This window comes from Pristis pectinata, chromosome 38, assembly GCF_009764475.1.
Source record: "Pristis pectinata isolate sPriPec2 chromosome 38, sPriPec2.1.pri, whole genome shotgun sequence".
Lineage (NCBI taxonomy): Eukaryota > Metazoa > Chordata > Chondrichthyes > Rhinopristiformes > Pristidae > Pristis > Pristis pectinata.
The window spans coordinates 3,045,531-3,068,357 of record NC_067441.1 but is presented as its reverse complement, the minus strand read 5'-3'; the positions used below and the strand labels follow the sequence as shown (position 1 = coordinate 3,068,357).

Genomic DNA, 22,827 nt, shown 5'->3' with positions numbered 1-22,827 from the left:
CGGAGGTAATTACACCCTAACCGGTAGCAGCAGCGCCACCAGCGGCGGGGAGGTCGCCACCGCACCCCCGGGCAGCAGCGCCACCAGCGGTAGGGAGGTCGCCACCGCACCCCCGCCCTCCAGCCGGCCGGCCGCCATGTTGGATACTCACGCCACTCGTCCTCGTTCTCCTGGTTCCTCCTGAGGACGGGCAGCCGGCAGCCCTCGATCACCTCCATCACCCGAGGCGGAGCGAGGACGAGAAGCCGGAGGTAACGGCGGCGGCCGGGCGCGGCCTCTCCTTCCCCTTCCCTCCCTCTCCGGGCCGGACGACGAGCCGGGCGGCGGCGCCTCCTCGCTCAGCGACTCGCCGCCTCCGCCATCTTGCCTCCGCCTCCAAGGCCCCCGCATCCGGGGTGGCCGCCCCGTGCCTGATCCCCCGCGCTAAAAAAAACAAAACACACAAACAACCACCAAATTTCCTCATACCCCATCCCAACAACACCACAAAAATATATTTACTCCCAATAACCAACGTTTCTTCTTAAATCTTACTTTACTGGGGCAAAAACAGAGATGATTTATATAGTAGCCATCCCCACTGCCTGATTTTCCTACCCCTTCCCCAAAATTTCGTGAAATTTGCGCTCAGTTTGTTTGCTGTTGGCGCATGTTTCGCGTTTTCACATCTCCGTTACGCTTGCGGTCAGCGACGCAGCTTCCTGGAGGTGCACTGATGCTCCCTTTTTTAATAATGGCCAATGTGGCCGAATGCTTCCCACCCCCGTCGCCCAGTCGTTGCCAAGTGCAGGGACAACGTCGGCGTCGGCACGATGCCGTTCAGCTCCTTGGGACGTCTCAAAGCACTTCGCAGCCAATTAGATTGTTTTTATAGTGTGCTGCTGTTACGAACCAGGTTGCTATAAGGCACGTGGACAGTAGAGTAGTTGTGTGTGTGTGTGTGTGTGTGTGTGTGTGTGTGGTGTGTTATCAAGACAGCAAGACTAACACAACGTGCTGGCTGTTTTGCTCGGTGAGTCGAGAAGAGAGAGAGAGAGACACACTGACTGCTGGCCTCCGTATCAATTGATGAAGAACGAGTATCTGTCACTACAATCCACGTATGGATTTTTGGAACAAACAAGTGGAGTCCACTCTGCCATTAACCTGTAGTGGGAAACAGGTATTTCTGTGGGCAGCCACGTCTCGAACGCCTTCAGGGTGGCAGACACTTCAGAACAAAGCAGTGGAGATCATCAGAGATTGAGGTGTCCTCTGGGTTCCATCGTGGAACCTGTGGATTTCGCAAATTCTCTCTACATTTTCTCTTAAGTCAACGGTGGTTTTGCAAAAGCCTTTGCTCACGTTTCACCTTGTGACTTGCTGAACAGAACTTTGAGAACTATTCCTAGACTTGGGGGTTTGGGAATTTGCCACACACACGCACTTTGAGTTTAGTTTTGGGGTTAATGTTTAACATCTAACATTTTTGCTTTTCTTTAGTATCACAAGTAGTTATTAACAAAATAGTTTCTAACACTTATACATGACTCGGTGTGTTTCTGTTCTTGCTGGTATGTAACGCTGGGCATTGCTGTTGGGAAATGGGTAGCCAATTTGTGCACAGCAAGCTCTCACCAACAATAACACCAAAATAACCTGTTCATTGCTTTACTATTGTCACATGTACATCAAGAGATAAGATATCTTTATTAGTCACATGTACATTGAAACACACATTACAGCACCAGCAACCCAGGTTCAATTCCGGCCGCTGTCTGTAAGGAGTTTGTACTTTCTCCCCGTGTCTGCGTAGGTTTCCTCCGGGTGCTCCGGTTTCCTCCCACATTCCAAAGACGTATGGGTTAGGAAGTTGTGGGCATGCTATGTTGGCGCCAGCAGCGTGGCGACACTTGCGGGCTGCCCCCAGAACACTCTACGCAAAGATGCATTTCACTGTGTGTTCAATGTACATGTGACTAATAAAGAAATCTTATCTTATGCTGCTGCAAGTAAGTTTTTCATTGCACCTGTGCACACATGGACTTGTGCACGTGACGATAAACTTGACTTTGACTGCATTGATATCACTTATTTACATATATTACAACTATGAATGCCTTTGGTATAAGATTTAATATCTCTCCCCCTGAGCTCTCCAACATCACAGAAGCAAGTCTCCAACCAGTTCGATTCACTCCATGTGATACCAAGTAACAGCTTAGCGTTCTGATTACACCAAGGGCTCAGTATTCAGACAACTTCCCAGCTGCAGTACTGAAGACCTACTGCATCTCTCGCCGAGTTGTACCAGCATGGTTGTTTGATGTTGCAAAGGAGGTGGAGGGAGGGAGAGCACAGTCATGAAGATGCCTCTGAGCCTGTCACATTCCTCAAACAAAAGAGCTAGAAGGGGCACGCCGTTCATCGAGGGAGCTTACGTCAACGGTGCTGAGGTCGAGAGGGTTGAGAGCTTCAAGTTCCTAGGAGTGAACATCACCAATAGCCTGTCCTGGTCCAGCCACACAGATGCCACGGACTACAAAGCTCACTTGTTCAGGAGGCTAAAGAAATTCGGCACATCGTCAATGACCCTCACCAATTTTTATTGATGCACCACAGAAAGCATCCTATCCGGATGCATCCCAGCTTGGTATGGCAACTGCTCTGCCCATGACTGCAAGAATCTGCAGAGAGTTGTGGACACAGCTCGGCGCATCACGGAAACCAGCCTCCCCTCCATGGACTCTGTCTAAACTTCTCACTACCTCGGTATAGCAGCCAACATAATCAAAGACCCCACCCACCCCGGACATTCTCTCTTCTCCCCCCTCCCATCGGGCAGAAGACACAAAAGCCTGAAAGCACGTACCACCAGGCTCAAGGACAGCTTCTATCCCGCTGTTATAAGACTATTGAATGATAAGATGGACTCTTGACCTCACAATCTACCTCGTCATGGCCCTTGCACCTTATTGTCTGCCTGCACTGCACTTTCTCTGTAACTGTAACACTTTATTCTGCATTCTGTTATTGCTTTTCCCTTGTACTACCTCAATGTACTGGTGTGGTGAAATGATCTGTATGGATGGCATGCAAAAGTTTTTCACTGTACCTCAGTGATAAACCAATTTACCAGTTTAAGGAGAGAATCTTAGAAGTAAGCTTTTTTTTGGAATGAGCTGCCAGAAATAGTGGTTGAGGCGGGCACATCAGCAACATTTAAAAGCCATCTGGATAAGTACACGGATAGGAGAGGTTTAGAGGGTTGTGGGCCAAACACAGGCAGATGGGACCAGCTCGCTGGGCAACACAGTCAGCATGGACAAGTTGGGCTGAATAGCCTGTTTCCCTGCTGTGTGACTCTGACTCCATAATACACTTCCCACCAGGAGGTGGAAGCACAGAGAGGAACGAGAAGCAAACTGTTTGTGGCTAGAAAGAAATTTTAAAAAGTCTTATTTTGTAAGAAAGTTCACAATGTCTGAATCAGACTGGCTGCTACGTACAGCAAGCTCCCACAGACGACGGCCACAGGATCGGTTTTGGGAACCGGGGAGAGTTCCCCAGTTATTCTCCCGGTAACAGCCATGGGATCACTCTGTCTGCCCGAGAGAGTGAACGGTAGCTCACCTGGAACTTGGGGCCTGTAACAGTGCACTGTCCCCACCTCGCCGCCCCCCCCCCCCCCGCAGCGTGGCGCTCCCTCCTCGCCGCCCCTCCCGCAGCGCGGTGCTCCCTCCTCGCCGCCCCTCCCGCATCGCGGCACTCCCTCCTCGCCTCCTTTCCCGCTTTAGAATTTTGCCTTCCAGATGACACAGCTGCTCCTCGCCCTTCTGACCAGCACGTACGTCTCCAGCCCGCCCCGCGCCACGTTTCATCTCCCCAGTGTCCTCACTCTCCACATCTCTCTGTCCATCCCTCTTCTCACTCCCTCCAAGGTTATCCACATATCCGGAGTTTCTCCCCTCTACACACATGTCCAATACTGTCATGGTTCCAAGTGCTGGTTCTTGATTCTATCCCTTATCCCCATTGATGGGGCCTTGTTGTGTAGCACATGGTTTCCATGCACTACTATTTGCCTAATGACACACACCTGAGTTCCATCAGGAGACTAGTATAAGAACCCTGGTTCCACAAACACTGGTTGCCAGATTATTGGTCTATCTTTGGGTATACTTTGTCTCTTGGCTGCTTAGAGCCATTAACTCTAGAGCAGTCCTGGTTTCGTGGTTTCTCCTAGAAATCCCTTTTTCCATGTCGGGACTCCATCTCAGAGTCCCGAGGCAAATTTCCTTTGGTTCGTCGTTCCGTGCTCGGTACCGAGGAAGCATCCCAACTCCAGTCTCGTTCCGGTGTTCTGCATTTGGGTTCTCCGTGATCTCGCTCTTTGTGTGACATTGTGACAAATACATCGGGTAATTAACTGGTCCTAGACAGGATCCCACTGACCAAGTCCCAATGAAGAACCAATCAACTCTTAATCCCTCTTCCCACAGCATTTTCCTATCTAGCCCTGTTTATTCCACAGGCTTTGATTTTGCGGTGAGCTCACTGGATGACATGAGAAATCAGTCATGTTCTCACTGGCACTGAGGGACCAAATGGCCTCCTCTTGTTCCATCAGCTTGCGTTCTGTATCAGGAATGGAAGCTGGGCCTGCGTCAATATACGATTCCATGAAGGAGGGAGGGAAACGGCTAATAGTCATAGTCACAGAGATTCTGCATTCAATGTCTGTACAAGATGTTGGTGAGACTGTACCTGGAGTATTGTGTGCAGTTCTGGTCGCCTGGGTGTGGGAAGGATGTCGTGAAGCTGGAAAGAGTGCAGGAAAGATCCACAAGGATGTGACAGGAGTGGAGGGCTTGAGTTGTAAGGAAAGTCAAATTCATCATCACATACACAAGTCTGTGTGCACAGGTGCAATGAAAAACTTACTTGCAGCAGCATTGCAGGTAGAACATCAGATACACAACATTCACAAGAAAAAAACATGAATTAAACATAAATTATACACAAATTTTATAAATAACACAATTAGAACAAAAAAAAGTCCATTTTAATGCAAAGTGCTACACTGAGGTAGTGATTAGGGTTGTGCCGGTTGGTTCAAGAACCAAATGGTTGAAGGGAAGTAGCTGTTCCTGAACCTGGTGGTGTGGGACTTCAGACTGGGACTTTTTTCCCTGGTGTGTAGGAGGCTGAGGGACAACCTTATAAGGGTGTATAAAAGCATGAGGGGCATAGATAGGGTGAATGCACACGGGGTTGGGGAGTCTAGTTTTAGAGGGCACAGGTTTAAGGTGAGGGGAAAGATTTAAAGCGGACCTGAGGGGTGAGTTTTTCACCCAGAGGGTGGTCTGTATATGGGATAAGCTGCCAGAGGAAGTGGCAGAGGTGGGTAAAGTTACAAGATTTAAAAGACATTTGGACAGATACATGGAGACACAGGAGACTGCAGATGCTGGAAGCTGGAGCAACACAAAACATTGAAAGAACAGCAGGTCAGGCAGCATCTATGGAGGGAATTGGACAGTCGATATTTCAGGGTGAGACCAGAAAAAACTGTGTGCTTTGAGTCCAGATGAAAGGTGAAAACTATACCACACACACACACACACACACAGCGCCAGAGGTCAGGATGGAACCCAGGTCTCCAGCGTTGCAAAGCAGCAGCCCTACCTGTTGCACCAACTGTGACCGCCTCATTTGCATTCTTCTGCCTTGGAATGCGGTCAGGCAAGCACTCTCTGAGACACCTCAGGCTAACAGGCTCCAAGAGGCTCTTGCAAGGGTTGGGGGTGTGGGGCGGAGGCGGGGAACGGAGGGACTGCTTTCCTTTGCACTCTGATCCTCCCACCCTGGACAGTGCACTCCCTACCCAAGAAAGCCATCTGACACCAGGGCAGAACAGGGGCTAATAGCCCTTGACTAGGGAAAGATAACAGTGATTTTCTAAAACCTTTCCTAACCCCCTCCAGCAGCCCCCATCGCCTATTTTTGTCCCCCTCCCCCTCCAAGTTCCATCCCCCCACTACCCACACAAGAAAGCTCACCAGCGCCTCTACTTCCTCAGGAGGCTAAAGAAATTTGGTTTGTCCCCTTTGACTCTCACCAACTTTTACCGATGCACCATAGAAAGCATCCTATCTGGATGTATCACAGCTTGGTATGGCAACTGCTCTGCCCAGGACCGCAAGAAACTGCAGAGAGTTGTGGACACAGCCCAGCGCATCATGGAAACCAGCCTCCCCTCCATGGACTCTGTCTTTACCTCTCGCTGTCTTGGTGTAGCAGCAGCATAATCAAAGACCCCACCCACCCGGAACATTCTCTCTTCTCTCCTCTTCCATCGGGTAGAAGATACAGGAGCCTGAGGGCACGTACCACCAGGCTCAAGGACAGCTTCACTGTGATAGGACTATTGAACAGTTCCCTTATACGATGAGATGGACTCTGACCTCACTATCCACCTTGTTGTGACCTTGCACCTTATTGCACTGCACTTTCTCTGTAGCTGTGACACTTTACTCTGCACTGTTATTGTTTTTACCTGTACTACCTCAATGCACTCTGTACTAACCCGATGTAACTGCACTGTGTAATGAATTGATCTGTATGATCGGTATGCAAGACAAATCTTTCACTGGACCTCGGTAATAAACCAATACCGATACACTTTACCCGACCCACCCCTCGATCTGGTTCTGGTTCCATCTGCCATACACCTCTCCCCTAATGATCCACATTATCACCTTCCTCACTTGTCAGGTTCCAGCACTGGTAGCCCTTTGTGTTCCCGCTTACACCCTCCGGACTATCTCCTCCACCCACCTCCCCTCCACCCCCATCTGTCCGTCACCCCCATCTATCATTCACCTATCTCTAGTCTTCCAACTCCACCCCTTCCTCCTCCCCTGCCCCTCATCCTTCACCTCACCAATCACCTACCGGAGCCCGTCTCACCCCTCCACCTCTCCTCTCTATACTGATCCTCTTCCCCCCTCAATCCTGATGGTAAGTTTGTTTATTATTGTCACTTGTACTGAGGTATAGTGGAAAAACTTGTCTTGCGTACCGATCGTACAGATCGATTCATTACACTGTGCATTGAGGTAGAACAGGGTAAAAACTATAACAGAATGCAGAATAAAGTGTTACCGTTACAGAGAAAGTGAAGTGCAGGCAGACAATAAGGTGCAAGGGCCACGGCGAGGTAGATTGTGAGGTCAAGAGCCCACCTTATCGTTCAATAGTCTTATAACAGCGGGATAGAAGCTGTCCTTGAGCCTGGTGGTACGTGCTTTCAGGCTTTTGTATCTTCTGCCCGATGGGAGGGGGGAGAAGAGAGAATGTCCAGGGTGGGTGGGGTCTTTGATGCAGGATCCCAACCCAAAACATCGACTGTTCCTCTTCACCCCCCCCCCCCGTAGATGCTGCTCGAACCACTGAGTTCCCCCATCAGATAGCTTGTTGCCCTGAATGTTCAGTTTGTTTAATAGCTTTGACCAGAACCCAGCACCACCTGAAGAAAATAGTTTTCCCATAGATTATTTCGTTCAGTAGCAACAATGATGGTAATCATTAAAAATTAATTAAATCAAAAATGAAACTGCAGATGCTGGAATTCTGAAATAAAAACAAAGTATCGCAAACACTCAGCAGGTCAGGCAGCATCTGTGGGGAGAGAAACAGTTTCGATGTTTTGGGTTAACGCCTTTGAAGCCTGTTTCTCCCCTGGTCCTGCGCAACCTGCGGAGTATTTCCAGCAGTTTCAGGTCTCCAGCATTCGCGGTTCTTTTGCCTTTTGAAATCTGAAGCTGAGTTTGTTCAATAACATGGGTAGGGCAGTTATTGTTTGTCAGTTCAACCCCATGCTCCAGAAAGACAAGATTTCGTCAGCACTTACATACCACTGATCAAGCAGGACCCTCCGTCTCCACCTTAAATATATCCAGTGATCCGGCCTCCACCACCATCAAGGGCAGAGAATTCCGGACATTCGCCGCCCTCTGAGGGAAGAATTCCCACGCGCCTCAGATTTAAATGATCGGCCTCTGATTTTGTAGGTACGTCTCCTCGTTCGTGACTCTCCCACTAGTGGAAATGTCTCAGCGTCTCCCCCGTCAATTTAAGTATCCGGAGGAACAGCACTTCATATTCAATCTGGCTGGTGTTGGATTAGGGTCCAGATTGTTGTTTTTTCTTGTAGTTTTAGCTTTCTTTACACTTACTTGCATGGTTGTATAATCACCTGTTTGTCTGTAAACTTTTAGTAACTTCTAGTGTATTTAGAACCATAGAACAGTACAGCACAATACAGGCCCTTCGGCCCACAATGTTGTGCCAACCTTTAAACCTCGCCTAAGACTATCTAACCCCTTCCTCCCACATATCCCTCTATTTTAAATTCCTCCATATGCTTATCTAACAATCTCTGGAATTTGACCAATGTACCTGCCTCCACCACCACCCCAGACAGCGCATTCCATGCCCCAACCACTCTCTGGGTAAAAAAACCTCCCTCTGATATCTCCCTTGAACTTCCCCCCCATTACTTTAAAGCCATGCCCTCTTGTATTGAGCATTGGTGCCCTGGGAAAGAGGCGCTGGCTGTCCACTCTATCTATTCCTCTTAATATTTTGTACACCTCTATCATGTCTCCCCTCATCCTCCTTCTCTCCAAAGAGTAAAGCCCTAGCTCCCTTAGTCTCTCCTCATAATCCATGCTCTCCAAACCAGGCAGCATCCTGGTAAATCTCCTCTGCACCCTTTCCAAAGCTTCCACATCCTTCCTATAATGAGGCGACCAGAACCGGTATAGAATTTCTTTGCAAAACTGACGGGTAACTCAGAGTACCCATTCACAAGCTGTCATCAGAAGATTCCCTTATCTAACCAGTTTAGACTGGTTTACAGTATCAAGGCAGAGCATGAGGCCAAGTTCCTTTGTTACCTGCCTTGCTTGCTAGTACAAGCTGACCCTGTCTGACCTGTACTTTGATGAACATCTAATAAAGTGGCTGTAACCAGAAGATTTGCGCCTCTTTCTTGACTTCCAAAGAACCTTCTGAACAACATCATCTCCAGATCTAACCTAGTTCACGACCCGACAGTTTCAGGTCTCCAATTTCAGGTCACCCGCACGTCCTATTTCACACCCCCCCCCCCTTCATCCCACACCCCCTCCCCAGCCCCGTTTCCCATTTTTTTTTCCCAGCTGATTCCATCCGCCTACCACCCACACACTCATCCCATGGGTCCTTGTATTGTGGATGGCCGGGGGTGTCACGTGACAGCACTGCCCATTACCTGGTTGAAAGACACACCACTGCCAATCAAGGTTTGGCCCTGCCCCACCCATCAGCACACACCTGACCATTGGTCCCTTTAAGTACCTTTGTACTTGGCCTTGGGCCATTGGCCTCTGTGATAGATTAGTCCTTGCTGGCACTGGGCCATTGGCCTTTGTAAGTTACCTGGGCTGGACCCCCCCCCCCCCCCCAGCCCTCCAGCACTATAAAGAGTGCCACATGTGCTTGGCTTGGTCTCTTTTGACTGCTCTGAGGGATTCACCCTGCTTCATTTCCAGGCCGCAGACCGTGGGACAGTGCTGGAGAAATCGTTGGTGAGGTGTGCACTGTTTAAGGGTTGGGATCACCTTAGTTAGTGTCCCTAGTAGTAGAGAGCTGTGCCTGCACTGAGTCAAGTGGCGGCGGGCATCGTATTGACTTTTCCTTGATTGTATGTACCCAGTTGGTTGTGTGTGTGTATTTTACCCCGTTGCAATTTCCCACGCTTGCTATAAAGTGTGTGTGTGTGTGTGATCGATCCCTGTTACCATTTTCCAGGTTTGTCTTTGCAAATAAAATTGTTTCCTGCCAGAACTGTGTTCAGAGTCCGTTACTTTTGAGATCCTTCGAATCTGTTCCTTCACTCATAACAGTCCTCTACCCCCTTCCCTCCACTGTCTCCATCTGCCGACCGTCCCTCCCTCATCTGGATCACACTCGTCTCCTTCCTTTCTTATCAGGTGCCACCATCTGCAACCTTCACCCATCACCTCCCAGCCTCTGTCGCTGTCTCAATCCCTCCTCACCTGGATCCACCTGTCGCTCGCCTGCTCCTGCCTCACCCCTCCCCTCGCCTCATTATACTGGCTAACTCCCCTTCACACTCCCAGTCCTGATGAAGGGTCTCGACCTGAAACGTCAAAATCAAAGTCGAGTTTATTGTCAGATGCACAAGTCTCTGTGTGCACATGTGCAATGAAAAACTTACTTGTGGCAGCATCACAGCCACAGAGCATCAGATACAGAACATGCACAAGAAGAACATGAATTATACAAAAAAGAACATAATTAGAACAAAAAAAGAAACAAAGTCCATCGCAGTGCAAAGTGGTCCCAGTGTTGCTCCACTGAGGTAGTGATTAGGGTTGTGCCGGTTGGTTCAAGAACCGAATGGTTGAAGGGAAGTAGCTGTTCCTGAACCTGGTGGTGTGGGACTTCAGGCTTCTGCACCTCCTGCCCGATGGGAGCTGCAAGAAGACAGTGCGGCCCAGACAGTGGGGATCTTTGATGATGGATGTTGCCTTCTTGAGGCAGCGCCTCCTGTAGATACTCCCGATGGTGGGGAGGGACGTGCCCGTGATGTATTGGGCTGAGTCCACGACTCTCTGCAGCTTCCTGTGCATTCGAATTTCCGTCCCAAACTGTGATGCAACTGGTTAGGATACTTTCAACAGTGCACCTGGAGAAGTTTGTTAGTGTTCGGTGACAATCCGAACGTCCTCAACCTTCTAAAAAAGTAAAGACGCTGGCGTGTTTTCCTTGTGATCGCGTCTATGTGCTGGGCCCAGGACAGGGCGTTGGAGATGTTAACGCCCATCCCTTTCCTCCCACAGATGCTGCCTGACCCGCTGAGTTCCTCCAGTAGATTGTTTTGTGCCCCTTGGAATAAGGTCACTGCAGCATTCTTCCAAACTCCAAGGAATACAGTCCCAAACTGTCCAGCCTCTCTCGATAGGACAACCTCCTCATCCCAGGGATTAACCTGGTGAATGGAACTGCACAGTTCTAATCTAACTGTGCAGTGCCTGCTCTGGAGGTTTGTGATGGGACGGTGTAGAGGGAGCTGTGAGTCAGAACACCCTGGATTGTAGAACACACTCTGAAGATTTGATCCCATTATCGAGGACGACAATCCCACTGCCAGTACTGAGGGAGTGCTGCCCTGTTGGAGGAGCAGTGCTGAGGGAGCACTACACTATTGGAGGAGGAGTATTCGTTGTACAGAGTACTCCAGTGTCAGAGGGGCAGTACTGAGGGAATGCTGTACATAGCAGGGCTGTCTTTAGGACGTGGTTTATCTCAACAAGACCCTGTGTCTACAGAACACCTTTAATGTAATAAAACACCCCTTCAGAATGAAGAACACCAAACAAATTTGATACTGAGCCACCTGGCGAAATATTTGGCCAACAGAAAGTCACCCCAAGTGGGTCGGTTTTCCAGAACGGAGCGGAGAGGTTCAGCGAGGGAATTCCAGAGCTCGGGATCCTGGCAGCCAAAGGACAGAGCAAGAATTGGAGGATGCAAGAGCAGCCAGAACTGGAGGAGGGCAGAGACTCGCAGAAGAATATAACTGATACCAGGGAGGCCTTGTAACAGAGTGTGAGAATTTTGAAACTAATGGTTCATCCCGGCTGGTAATAGAATCCGTGTCCAACACTGTATGTCTGACACAATAGCCTGTCCCGGTCCAACCACGTAGACGCTGCAGCCAAGAAAGCTCACCAGCACCTCTACTTCCTCAGAAGGCTAAGGAAATTCAGCATGCCCCCATTGACCCTCCCTTATTTTTACAGATGCACCAAATCCGGATGCATCACAGCTTGGTACGGCAACTGCTCTGCCCGGGACCGCAAGAAACTGCAGAGTTGTGGACACAGCCCAGTCCATCACGCAAACCAGCCTCCCCTCCACGGACTCTGTCTACACTGCCTGCTGCCTCGGGAAAGCCAACATAATCAAAGACCCCACCCACCCCGGACATTCTCTCTTCTCCCCCCTCCCATCGGGCAGAAGATACAGGAGCCTGAAAGCACGTACCACCAGGCTCAAGGACAGCTTCTATCCCGCTGATATAAGACTCTGCCTGCACTGCACTTTCTCTGTAACTGTAACACTACATTCTGCATTCTGTTATTGCTTTTCCAATGTACTTATGTTTTGAAATGATTGCAAAGCTAAGTTTTTCACTGCATCTTGGTACATGTGATAATAATAAACCAATTCTAATTCCAGTGATGATCAAATTTATTCCTCAAACAACATTACTGAAGGAAATAATTGGTTCATTTTTTCATTGCATTTGTGGAATCCGGCTTTCTCAACTTTCTACACTCCAATATTGACCACATCTATAAGGTGTAGTCACTGTAAGGTCTATAAGATCACAAGGGGCATAGACAGGGTGAAAGCACACAGTCTTTTTCCCAGGGAGGGGGAGCTAAAAACAAGAGGGCAGAGGTTTAAGATCAGAGGTGAGAGATTTAAAAGGGATATCAGGGGCGGCTTCTTCACGCAAAGGGTGGTGCGTACTTGGAACGAGCTGCCAGAAACAGTTGTTGAGGCGGGCACATCAACAACGTTTAAATGCCGTCTAAATAAGTCCATGGATAGGAGAGGTGTAGAGGGCTATGGACCAAATGTGGGCAGATGGGACCGGCTCGCTGGGCAACACAGTCGGCATGGACGAGATGGGCCGAAGGGCCTGATTTCCTGCTGTGTGACTCTATGACCTTAAAACCGAAAACAAAATGGACGGTAGATGACAGAACCGGCCGCAAACACTCGGTAGGTCAGGCAGCATTTTCAGAGAGAGAAACAGGTTGGAGAACTGTTCTGACAAGGGACAGTCTACCTAAAATGTTAACTCTTTCTCTCTCTCCACAGATGCTATTAGACCTGCTAAGTGTTCCCAGCATTTTCTATACCCCATTGGACAGCAGACTTTGGTGTGTGTGCGTGTGTCTGTGTCCGTGTGTGTGCGTGTTTCTGTGAGCGAGTGCGTGTATGTATGTGTCTGTGTGTGCATGTGTGTGTGCTTGTGTGTGCGTGCGCGTCTGTGTGTGCATGTGTGTGTGTGCGTGTGTCTGTGTGCATGCGTGTCTGTGCGTGTGAGTGTGAGTGTGTCTGTGTGTGTGCGTGTGTGTCTGTCTGTGCGTGCGTGTGTGTATGTGTGCATGTGTGTATGTGCGCATGTGTGTATGTGTGTGTGTGTGTGCCTGTGTGTTTGAGAGAGAGGTCAAGGGCGCTGGGGAGACCAACTTAACCTCTTCCCCACTGAGTCCTTTGGCGATGACTCCCAAAGGGACTTGAACTTGTAAAAGGGTTACTGCAGTTGCCCAGGTAACAAAGAAGGTAGTTTTTTATTCCCAGAATGAAATACAATAATAAATGACCTTTGTTCTCATCTAATCTGCTCGGCAAAGGGAACCGTTAGTGCAGTGCTGCAGTGTTAGATAATGATTCACTGGCGGATCACAGAATGCCACGTTACATTCACACGGCTGTTGTTACTGGGAAGGGAACGGCACCAGGAAATGTTCACAGCAGCTCTGAGCTTCCAAGTGAGCTTTGAACTCGGAATACGTTATGTTTGTTCATTGTTTCCCATTCCAGGTATAGTGTGGGACGGGTCCCCCACACTGACCCTCACCGGGGGACGGGTCCCCCACACTGACCCTCACCGGGGGACGGGTCCCCCACACACTGATCCTCACGGGGGGACGGGTCCCCCACACTGATCCTCACCGGGGGACGGGTCCCCCACACTGACCCTCACCGGGGGACGGGTCCCACACACTGACCCTCACCGGGGGACGGGTCCCACACACTGATCCTCACTGGAGGATGGGTCACACACACACACACACACACACACACACACACACACACACACACACACACACACACACACACACACACACACACACACACACACACACACACACACACACACACACTGGAGGACACGTCCCATTGCCTGTGTTTCAGCGTTGAAGCTTTCTACAGAGTGACTCCTGTTCCCAAGATGAGTCCAGACTCTTACAAACGGGAGGCATTACAGGCCAAAGAACAGCTTGAAAGCAAACGTAATATTGGAGTGATGTTCAACCAGGAGACAGAGGGGTCTGGGAGCTCCCGGTGGGGTGGGGTGGGGAGGCATCGAGTGACGAGGACTCACACCATCTGGGACAGAGTCCTGGAGCAGTGCCAGGGGTTAACAGATCCTGCCCGGTCCCTTTGTCAGATGCCAGCGCTTGCATGAGATGTGGGCTGCTGGAAAGTCCTGTTCACCAACATGAGCACACGGTGGTTTGGAGGGAAGGGACATGCTGGACCGGTTTGACAGTAGCCGGGAGCACTCTGCAAAAATAAACACAGCCTCACTATTTCCTTGGCAGCGCAGGGTGTTTTGTTTAAGCTTGTTTTTTCAACTTACAGAGCCGATGAGAATTCTGCAGCGAATTCCTTGCAATTGCAAAGCCAATCAGTGTTTTACTTCACACATTATAGGTGTGTGTTCATTGTTCAGTGGGTTACAGCAAAATTACAGGGTTGTACACACCCTGTCTTCCTAATTAACTGCTTGGTTATAACAGTTTTTCAGTTGCAAAGCTGCTAGATTAACTCGTTCGGCTGTCAGACACTGTCGCTGTCTCTGTGATTTGGGGACGGGTCTCACACACACACACACACACACACACACACACACACACACACACACACACACACACACACACACACACACACTGACCCTTACTGGGGGACGGGTCTCTCATACACACACACACTGACCCTCACTGGGGGGCGGGTCACACTCAGTCACCAATCTTCCCACCTATTTCACCTTATTTACTCCTAGTTTTGAATCCCTCTACAGAATATTCCTTTACCCTTCTGCGATCCTGGAAGAGCAGCCCCGGCATCCCTGCCTGGGAGAAGGCAAAGCACATCACCTCTTTAAAAGGATAAGGGATATTATCTTGGTCAGTAAGACCAAGGAACTGGCTGTGGACTTCAGGAAGGGGAAGTCGGGAGAACACACACCAGTGTTCATTGAGGGGTCAGCGGTGCAAAGGGTGAGCAGCTTCAAGTTCCTGGGCGTCAACATCTCAGAGGATCTATCCTGGGCCCAGCACATTAGTGCAATCACGAAGAATTGCATCTGCTTCGTTAAGAGTTTGAGGAGATTCGATACAAATTTCTACAGATGTACGGTGGAGAGCATTCTAACTGGTTGCATCACCGCCTGATATGGAGGCTCCAACACACAGGATCGCAAGAGGCTGCAGAGGGTTGTAGACTCAGCCAGCTCCATCACGGGCACAACCCTCCCCACCATCGAGGACATCTTCAAGAGGCGGTGCCTCAAGAAGGTGGCATCCATCACTAAGGACCCTCCCCACCCGGAACATGCCCTCTTCTCGTTACTACCGTCGGGGAGGAGTTACAGGAGCCTGAATACCCACATTCAACGTTGTTCAAGAAAAGTAATAGGGATAATCCTGGGAATTATAGACCAATGAGTCTTATGGCAGTGGTGGGAAAACTATTGGAGAGGGATTCTTAGGGACAGGATTTACAAGCATTTGGAGAAGCATAGTCTTATTAGGGATAGCTAGCATGGCTTTGTGAGGGACAGGTCATGCCTCACGAGTCTAACTGAGTTTTTTGAGGAGGTGACAAAACAAATAGATGAAGGTAGAGCGATGGATGTGGTGTATATGGACTTTAGTAAGGTGTTTGACAAAGTTCCCATAGTAGGCTCATCCAGAAAGTCATGAGGCATGGGATCCATGGTGACTTCGCTGTGTGGATTCGGAATTGGCTTGCCCACAGAAGGCAGAGGTGGTAATAGATGGAGAGTATTCTGCCTGGAGGTCGGTGACGTGGTGTTCCGCAGGGATCTGTTCTGGGACCCTGCTCTTTGTGATTTTTATAAATGACTTGATTGAGGAAGTGGAAGGGTAAGTTGGTAAGTTTGCAGATGACACAAAGGTCGGAGGGGTTGTGGATAGTGTAGAAGGTTGTCGTAGGTTACAACGGGATATAGACAGGATGCAGGGTTGGGCGGAGAAGTGGCAGATGGAGTTCAATCCGGAGAAGTGTGAAGTGATCCACTTTGGAAGAACAAACGAAGGCAGAGTAACAGGTTAATGGCAGGATTCTTAGCAGTGTGGAGGAACAGAGGGATCTTGGGGTCCAAGTCCATAGATCCCCCAAAGTTGCCACGCAAGTTGATAGGGTGGTTAAGAAGGCGTGTGGTGTGCTGGTCTTCATTAGTCAGGGGATTGAGTTCAAGAGCCGTGAGGTAATGTTGCAGCTCTATAAAACTCTGGTTAGACCACACTTAGAATTCAGTTCTGGTCACCTCATTATAGGAAGGATGTGGAAGCTTTAGAGAGGGTGCAGAGGAGATTTACCAGGATGTTGCCTGGATTGGAGAGCATGTCTTGTGAGGATAGGTTCAGCAAGCTGGGGCTTTTCTCTTTGGAGAGGAGGAGGATAAGAGGTGACGTGACAGAGGTGTATAAGATTATGGGGGGCATAGATAGAGTGGACAGCCAGCACCTTTCCCCAGGGCAGCAATGGCCAATACCAGAGGACATCAGTTTAGGATCGGGGAGGAAAGTTTAGGGGAGATGTCAGAGGTGGGTTTTTTTACACAGAGAGTGGTGGGTGCCTGGAACACACTGCTGGGGGTGGTGGTAGAGGCTGATACAATAGGGGGGTTGAAGAGACTCTTAGATAGGCAGATGGATGTAAGAAAAACTGGAGGGTTCTGGCCTGTGCAGGAGGGAAGGGTTAGATTGATCATGGGGTAGGTTTATAGGTCGGCATAACATTGTGGGCCGAAGGGCCGGTACTGTTCTGTACTGGTCTATGTTCAACGGTCCAGAAACAGCTCCACCATCAGATTTCTGAACGGTCTATGAACCCATGAGCACCACCTCATTATTCCTTTTTTCCTCGTTATGCCTCGGTATGTGTGTCCTCGGGAACAGCCCCGTAGATCAGAGAGTCCTCTGTCACGCAGCTGCTGGGGAGGAACTGGGACACGGACCCTCGCATCCATCTCCACACCCTCTTAGCAGAATCTACAGTCTGCCGAGAGGTGGGTCTCCTCCACAACCGCAGCCATCCCGAGGGCAGCGTGCATTGGGTTGGGGGGGGGGGAGGGGCCGATGTGTCATCCATAGAGGAAAGCTCTGACCTCATCAAAGAGCCAAGCCAGGTCTTGGTGCTTGTTGGTCAGATCTGGCGATGAGGCATTCTGCCAGATGGTTTGGACCCAGTGAACAAACCCACAGAATCCATAGTGAAATGCAGAACATAGAAATGGGGTGGAGTTCAACCTTAAAAGTGGAGCCAATTCCTATCAGTGTGGGGTTGTCAGGAAGCACTTTAAACAGAGCCAGATCGATTTTAGTTTGGGGATTGGATTAAAGATTACTGGAGCAAGGCGGAAAGAAATTACACAGATGCAGTGTTGGTCACTGAATGGTGGAAGAGGCTGAAGGCACCTTATGTTCTCAAATGGGATATGGTGGTTAGGTTATTGGACTGAAATTCAGAGACCTGGACCGTTGACAAGGGTTCAAATCCCACCAAGGCAGCTGAGAAATTTGAATAAACTTTGTGAGGAATTTAATATTCTCATATCTAAGAGTCATAGTAATATACAGCACAGAACCAGAGGGCACAGCTTCAGAATAGAAGGATGTTCCTTACCGATAGAGATGAGGAGGGATTTCTTCAGCCAGAGGGTGGTGAATCTGTGGAATTCATTGCCACAGACGGCTGTGGAGGCCAAGTCACTGGGTGTATTTAAAGTGGAGGCTGATAGATTCTTGATTAGTAAAGGTGTCAAAAGTTACGTGGAGAGTGGGTTTGAGAGGGAAAAATAAATCAGCGCCAGCGACTCGGGTTGCGTGGGTTTCCTCTGGGTGCTCCGGTTTCCTCCCACATTCCAAAGACGTACGGGTTAGGAAGTTGTGGGCATGCTATGTTGGCGCCGGAAGCGTGGCGACACTTGCGGGCTGCCCCCAGAACACTCTACGCAAAAAGATGCATTTCACTGTGTGTTTCAATGTACATGTGACTAATAAAGAAATCTTATCTTATTACACAGCCCAGCACCTCACAGAAACCAGTCTTCCCTCCATGGACTCTGTCTTTACCTCTCGCTGCCTTGGTGAAGCAGCCAGCATAATCAAAGACCCCACCCACCCGGGTCATTCTCTCTTCTCCCCTCTCCCATCAGGCAGAAGATACAGGAGCCTGAAGGCACATACCACCAGGTTCAAGGACAGCTTCTATCCCGCTGTTATAAAACTATTGAATGGTTCCCTTACACGATAAGGTGGACTCTTGACCTCACAATCTACCTTGTTATGACCTTGCACCTTATTGTCTGCCTGCACAGCACTTTCTCTGTAACTGTGACACTTTAGTGTGTATTCTGTTATTGTTTTACCCTGTTCTACCTCAATGCACTGTGTAATGAATTGATCTGTACAATCGATTTGCAAGACAAGTTTTTCACTGTACCTCGGTACAAGTGACAGTAATAAACCAATACCAATACCAATGTCTCATGGTCTTATGGTCTACATGAGCCCTTTGACACTCTAAGTCTGCACCAACTATTAAGTGTTTATTTAAACTAATTCAAACTTTTAATATGTATTTTGTGGGACTTTATTCATGGGAGCATAGGAGAGTGAAGGGTGATCGTATAGAGATGTATAAAATCATGAGGGGAAAGTTAAATCAGCTCATTTACTATATATTCCATAAATATAGTTTATTGATTATTGGCAGGGAATACATCTGAAGTCAAGTTTTTCTCTACCATTGATTCAATGCATTCCTTCACAATATGTCAACGCCACTCCATAATGTACCTGTGACCTAACCGTCTGCCTGCACTGCACTTTCTCTGTAACTGTAACACTTTATTCTGCATCCTGTTATTGTTTTCCCTTGTACTACCTCAATGCACTGATGTAATGAAATGATCTGTATGGATAGCATGCAAGACAACGTTTTTCACTGTACCTCCGTAAGTGTGACAAATAAACCAATTACTCTGTGTCACCAGCTTTCCCCGTTTGCAGCCGGCAGGGTCCTTAAATAGTTCCGCTGTCTTTTCTCTCGATTTAAGGTGTGGGTTTGCGGAGGCAGCTGCCGGTTTGCTGTCTGACCTGTGGATTTCTGGAGAGGTACAACTGTTGCCCTCGCTGGTATATCCACTCCCGAACGGGTTCCAACACAGGCCACTGAGGTTTTCGGAGACCAGAGAGAGACTACAGATGCTAGAAATCTGGAGCAACAGACAAAAGGCCAGAGGAACTCAGAGGGTCGGGCAGCATCTGGGGAGGGAGATGGACAGTCGACGTTTCGGGTCGAGACCCTTCCTCAGGACTGGGAAGAAAGAGGGTGAGACAGGCAGTATAAGGTGGGAGAAGGGGTAGAGCAAGAGCTGGCGGGTGATTGGTGGATCCAGTTGAGGGGGGGGTTAGGCAGGTGAGGGAGGGGCTGGTGGGGGTGGGAATGATGTCGGAAGCTGGGAGGTGATGGGTGGAAGTGACAACGGGCTGAAGAAGATGGAGTCTGATAGTGGAGCATGGAATAAAGGGAGTGAGGTGGGGAGGGGAACCGGAGGGAGGAGTGGGTGTGGGTGGTGGGCAGATCGAGAGGGCAGGGGAGGGGAAAGAGAAGGGGTGATGGGGCTGGTAGGAAAAGGGGGAAATAAAGGAAGAGAGGGGATTGGTTACCAGAAGTTAGAGAAATCGATGTTCGTGCCGTCAGGTTGGAGGCTACCAAGGTGGAATATGAGGTGCTGTTCCTCGAAGTTATCTAAATCCTCTAAGAGGTTATCGGTAATTGGTTTATTATTGTCACATGTACCGAGATACAGTGAAAAACGTTGTTTTGCATGCCATCCACGCAGATCATTTCAGTGCATTGAGGCAGTACAAGGGAAAAGCAATAACAGAATGCAGAATAAAGTGTTACAGTTACAGAGAAAGTGCAGTGCAGGCAGACAATAAGGTGCAAGGGCCACGATGAGGTAGATTGTGAGGTCAGGAGTCCACCTTATCGTACAAGAGGTCCGTTCAATAGTCTTATAACAGCGGGGTAAAAACTGTCCTTGAGCCTGGTGGTACGTGCTTTCAGGCTTTTGTATCTTCTGCCTGATGGGAGGGGGGGGGAAGAAAGAATGTCCAGGTTGGGGGGGGGTCTTTGATTATGTTGGCTGCTTTCCCGAGGCAGCGGGAAGTGTAGACGGAGTCAATGGAGGGGAGGCTGGTGTCCGTGATGCGCTGGGCTGTGTCCACAACTCTCTGCAGTTTCCTGCGGTCCTGGGCAGAGCAGTTGCCGTACCAAGCTGTGATGCATCCAGATAGGATGCTTTCTATGGTGCATCGATAAAAATTGGTAAGGATCAAAGGAGGCACGCTGAATTGCTTTAGCCTCCTGAGGACATAGAGGCACTGGTGAGCTTTCTTGGCTGTGGCATCTACGTGGTTGGACCAGGGGCAAGCAATTGGTGAAAGTTAGACATGGGAACTTGAAGCTCTCAACCATCCCCACCTCAGCATCATTGATACGGATGTGTTCTCCACCCTGCTTCCTGAAGTCAGTGACCAGCTCCTTCACCTTGCTGACATAGAGGGAGAGGTTCTTGGCATGACACCATGTCACCGAGCTCTCTATCTCCTTCCTGTACTGCGTCTCGACGTTGTTTGAGATCCGGCCCACTACGGTGGTGTCACCTGCGAACTTGTGTGAACTTACACGGGAACGGGGAAGAGCCAGCCTGTGCACAGTAAGATCCCACAGCAAAACGCTATAGATGAGGATCGTGGTGAGGGGGATAAATTTTGGCCATAGGGAATCAGGAAGAAGACACTAACTCTTCTTCCAACTGTGCCCAAGGGATTTTTTCCCCCAAGGAATGACCATCCCTGTTTTTTTGGGGGAAGCCTAGGTCATCGAGTTCTAGGGTTATTGAGATCGTTGAGGACTGGTGATCAGAGGTGGAGAAGGTTAAGGTGCAGAAGGACAGAGGGTAGAAGGCAGTAGGGGATGGAACAGGGAGGGAAGGACGTGGTCGGAGGGGGAGGAAGAAACAAGAGGTCAGGGCGGCGGGAACGTTGGATCATCTGCAGAGATTGAAGGCCAGGGCATTGTAGCATAGCAAGGGGGTTGCACAAATGGTTGGAGAGGTCGTAGAGGAGAAAAGCTAACAACTGTCGACGCCATAAATCATGAGGCACTGCTGCAGGATGGAACGCAAGAAGCTGCAGAGAGTAGTGGACTCTACATCACGGGCACGTCCCTCCCCACCATCGGGAGATTCTACAGGAGGCGCTGCCTCAAGAAGGCAACATCCATCATCAAAGATCCCCACCATCCGGGCTGTGCCGTCTTCCCGCAGCTCCCATCGGGCAGGAGGTACAGAAGCCTGAAGTCCCCACACCACCAGGTTCAGGAACAGCTACTTCCCTTCAACCATTCGGTTCTTGAACTAACCTGTACAACCCTAATCACCACCTCAGTCCAGCAGCACTAGGACCACTTTGCACTAAAATGGACTTCTTGTGTTCTAACTGTGTTGTAAAAATTGTGAAGAATTTACAGTTAGTTTATGTTTTTCTTGTGAATGCTGCTTATCTGATGCTATGTGCCCGTGATGCTGCTGCAAGTAAGTTTTCCATTGTACCCGTGCACACGTGGACTTGTACACGAGACAATATACTTGACTTTGAAGTGTGAAATAAAATGCTCAGCTGGTAAGGCAGCATCTCTGGGGAGAGAAACGGTTAACATTTCAGATCAATGAATTAGGAAGATTTTGCAATATATTGAGTTGCAGAGAGGTGGGAAGGGTGGAGAGAATAAAGAAATTGCCTGAGATAGGGCGGGGAATGAGGGAGAGACTGAATAACACAAAGGGCGGTGGTGTTGGCTGGGAGACGGTGGGGAAGACTTGTTGATCACAACTGAACTGTCTGTAGGAGGTGTAAATAGAGGGGATTGATTGATGACATAGGCAAATAAGGATACTGCAACTGTGTAGTACATATTAATCCTCCCAGGTCACCCAGGCAATTCCTCACATAATTTTATACATTTCAATTAAATATTCCTTTACTTCTGCCACTCCAAAGATATCAACCAAAGAATATCCATGTACAAGATGTGGTACAAGGCACCATCTCTGTGCACAAGACGTTGGTGAGACTGCATTTGGAATATTGTGTTAGTCTTGAGTCACCCTGCTGAAGGAAAGATGCCATTCAGCTGGATAGAGTGCAGGGGAGATTTAAGATAAGATATCTTTACAAGTCACGTGTGCATTGAAACACACAGTGAAATGCATCTTTTGCATCGAGTGTTCTGGGGGGGGCAGCCCGCAGGTGTCGCCACGCTTCCGGCGCCAACATAGCGTGCCCGCAGCTTCCTAACCCGTACGTCTTTGGAACGTGGGAGGAAACCGGAGCACCCAGAGGAAACCCACGCAGACACACATGGGGAGAACGTACAAACTCCTTACAGACGGCGGCCGGAATTGAACCTGAGTCGCTGGCGCTGTAATAGCGTTATGCTGACCGCTACACTACTGGGATTTACGAGGATGTTGCCTGGGCTCGAGGGACTGAGTTATGGAGAGAGGTTGAGCAGGTTGGGACTTTATTCACTGGAGTGTAGGAGAATGAGGGGTGACCTACAGAGGTGTATAAAATCGTGAGGGGCATA

The 22,827-nt window shown here is 49.3% G+C and overlaps 1 protein-coding gene across 9 annotated transcripts in view; it reads right to left on the bottom strand.

Annotated features, from left to right (window-relative positions):
- The window catches only part of LOC127587022 (histone acetyltransferase KAT5), a 57,520-nt gene extending 57,111 nt beyond the window's left edge, over nucleotides 1-409 (bottom strand). For 5 of the 9 annotated variants that reach the window (XM_052045141.1, XM_052045142.1, XM_052045145.1 and 2 more), the window contains exon 1: nucleotides 152-404. In XM_052045141.1, coding sequence (XP_051901101.1) covers nucleotides 152-218 — 67 coding nt within the window. In that variant the 5' untranslated portion in view covers nucleotides 219-404. Of the gene's footprint in view, nucleotides 1-151 lie in introns of all 9 variants that reach the window. The other 4 variants (XM_052045143.1, XM_052045148.1, XM_052045149.1 and 1 more) reach the window with 3 other exon arrangements.
- Between the last annotated feature and the right edge of the window lie 22,418 nt (nucleotides 410-22,827).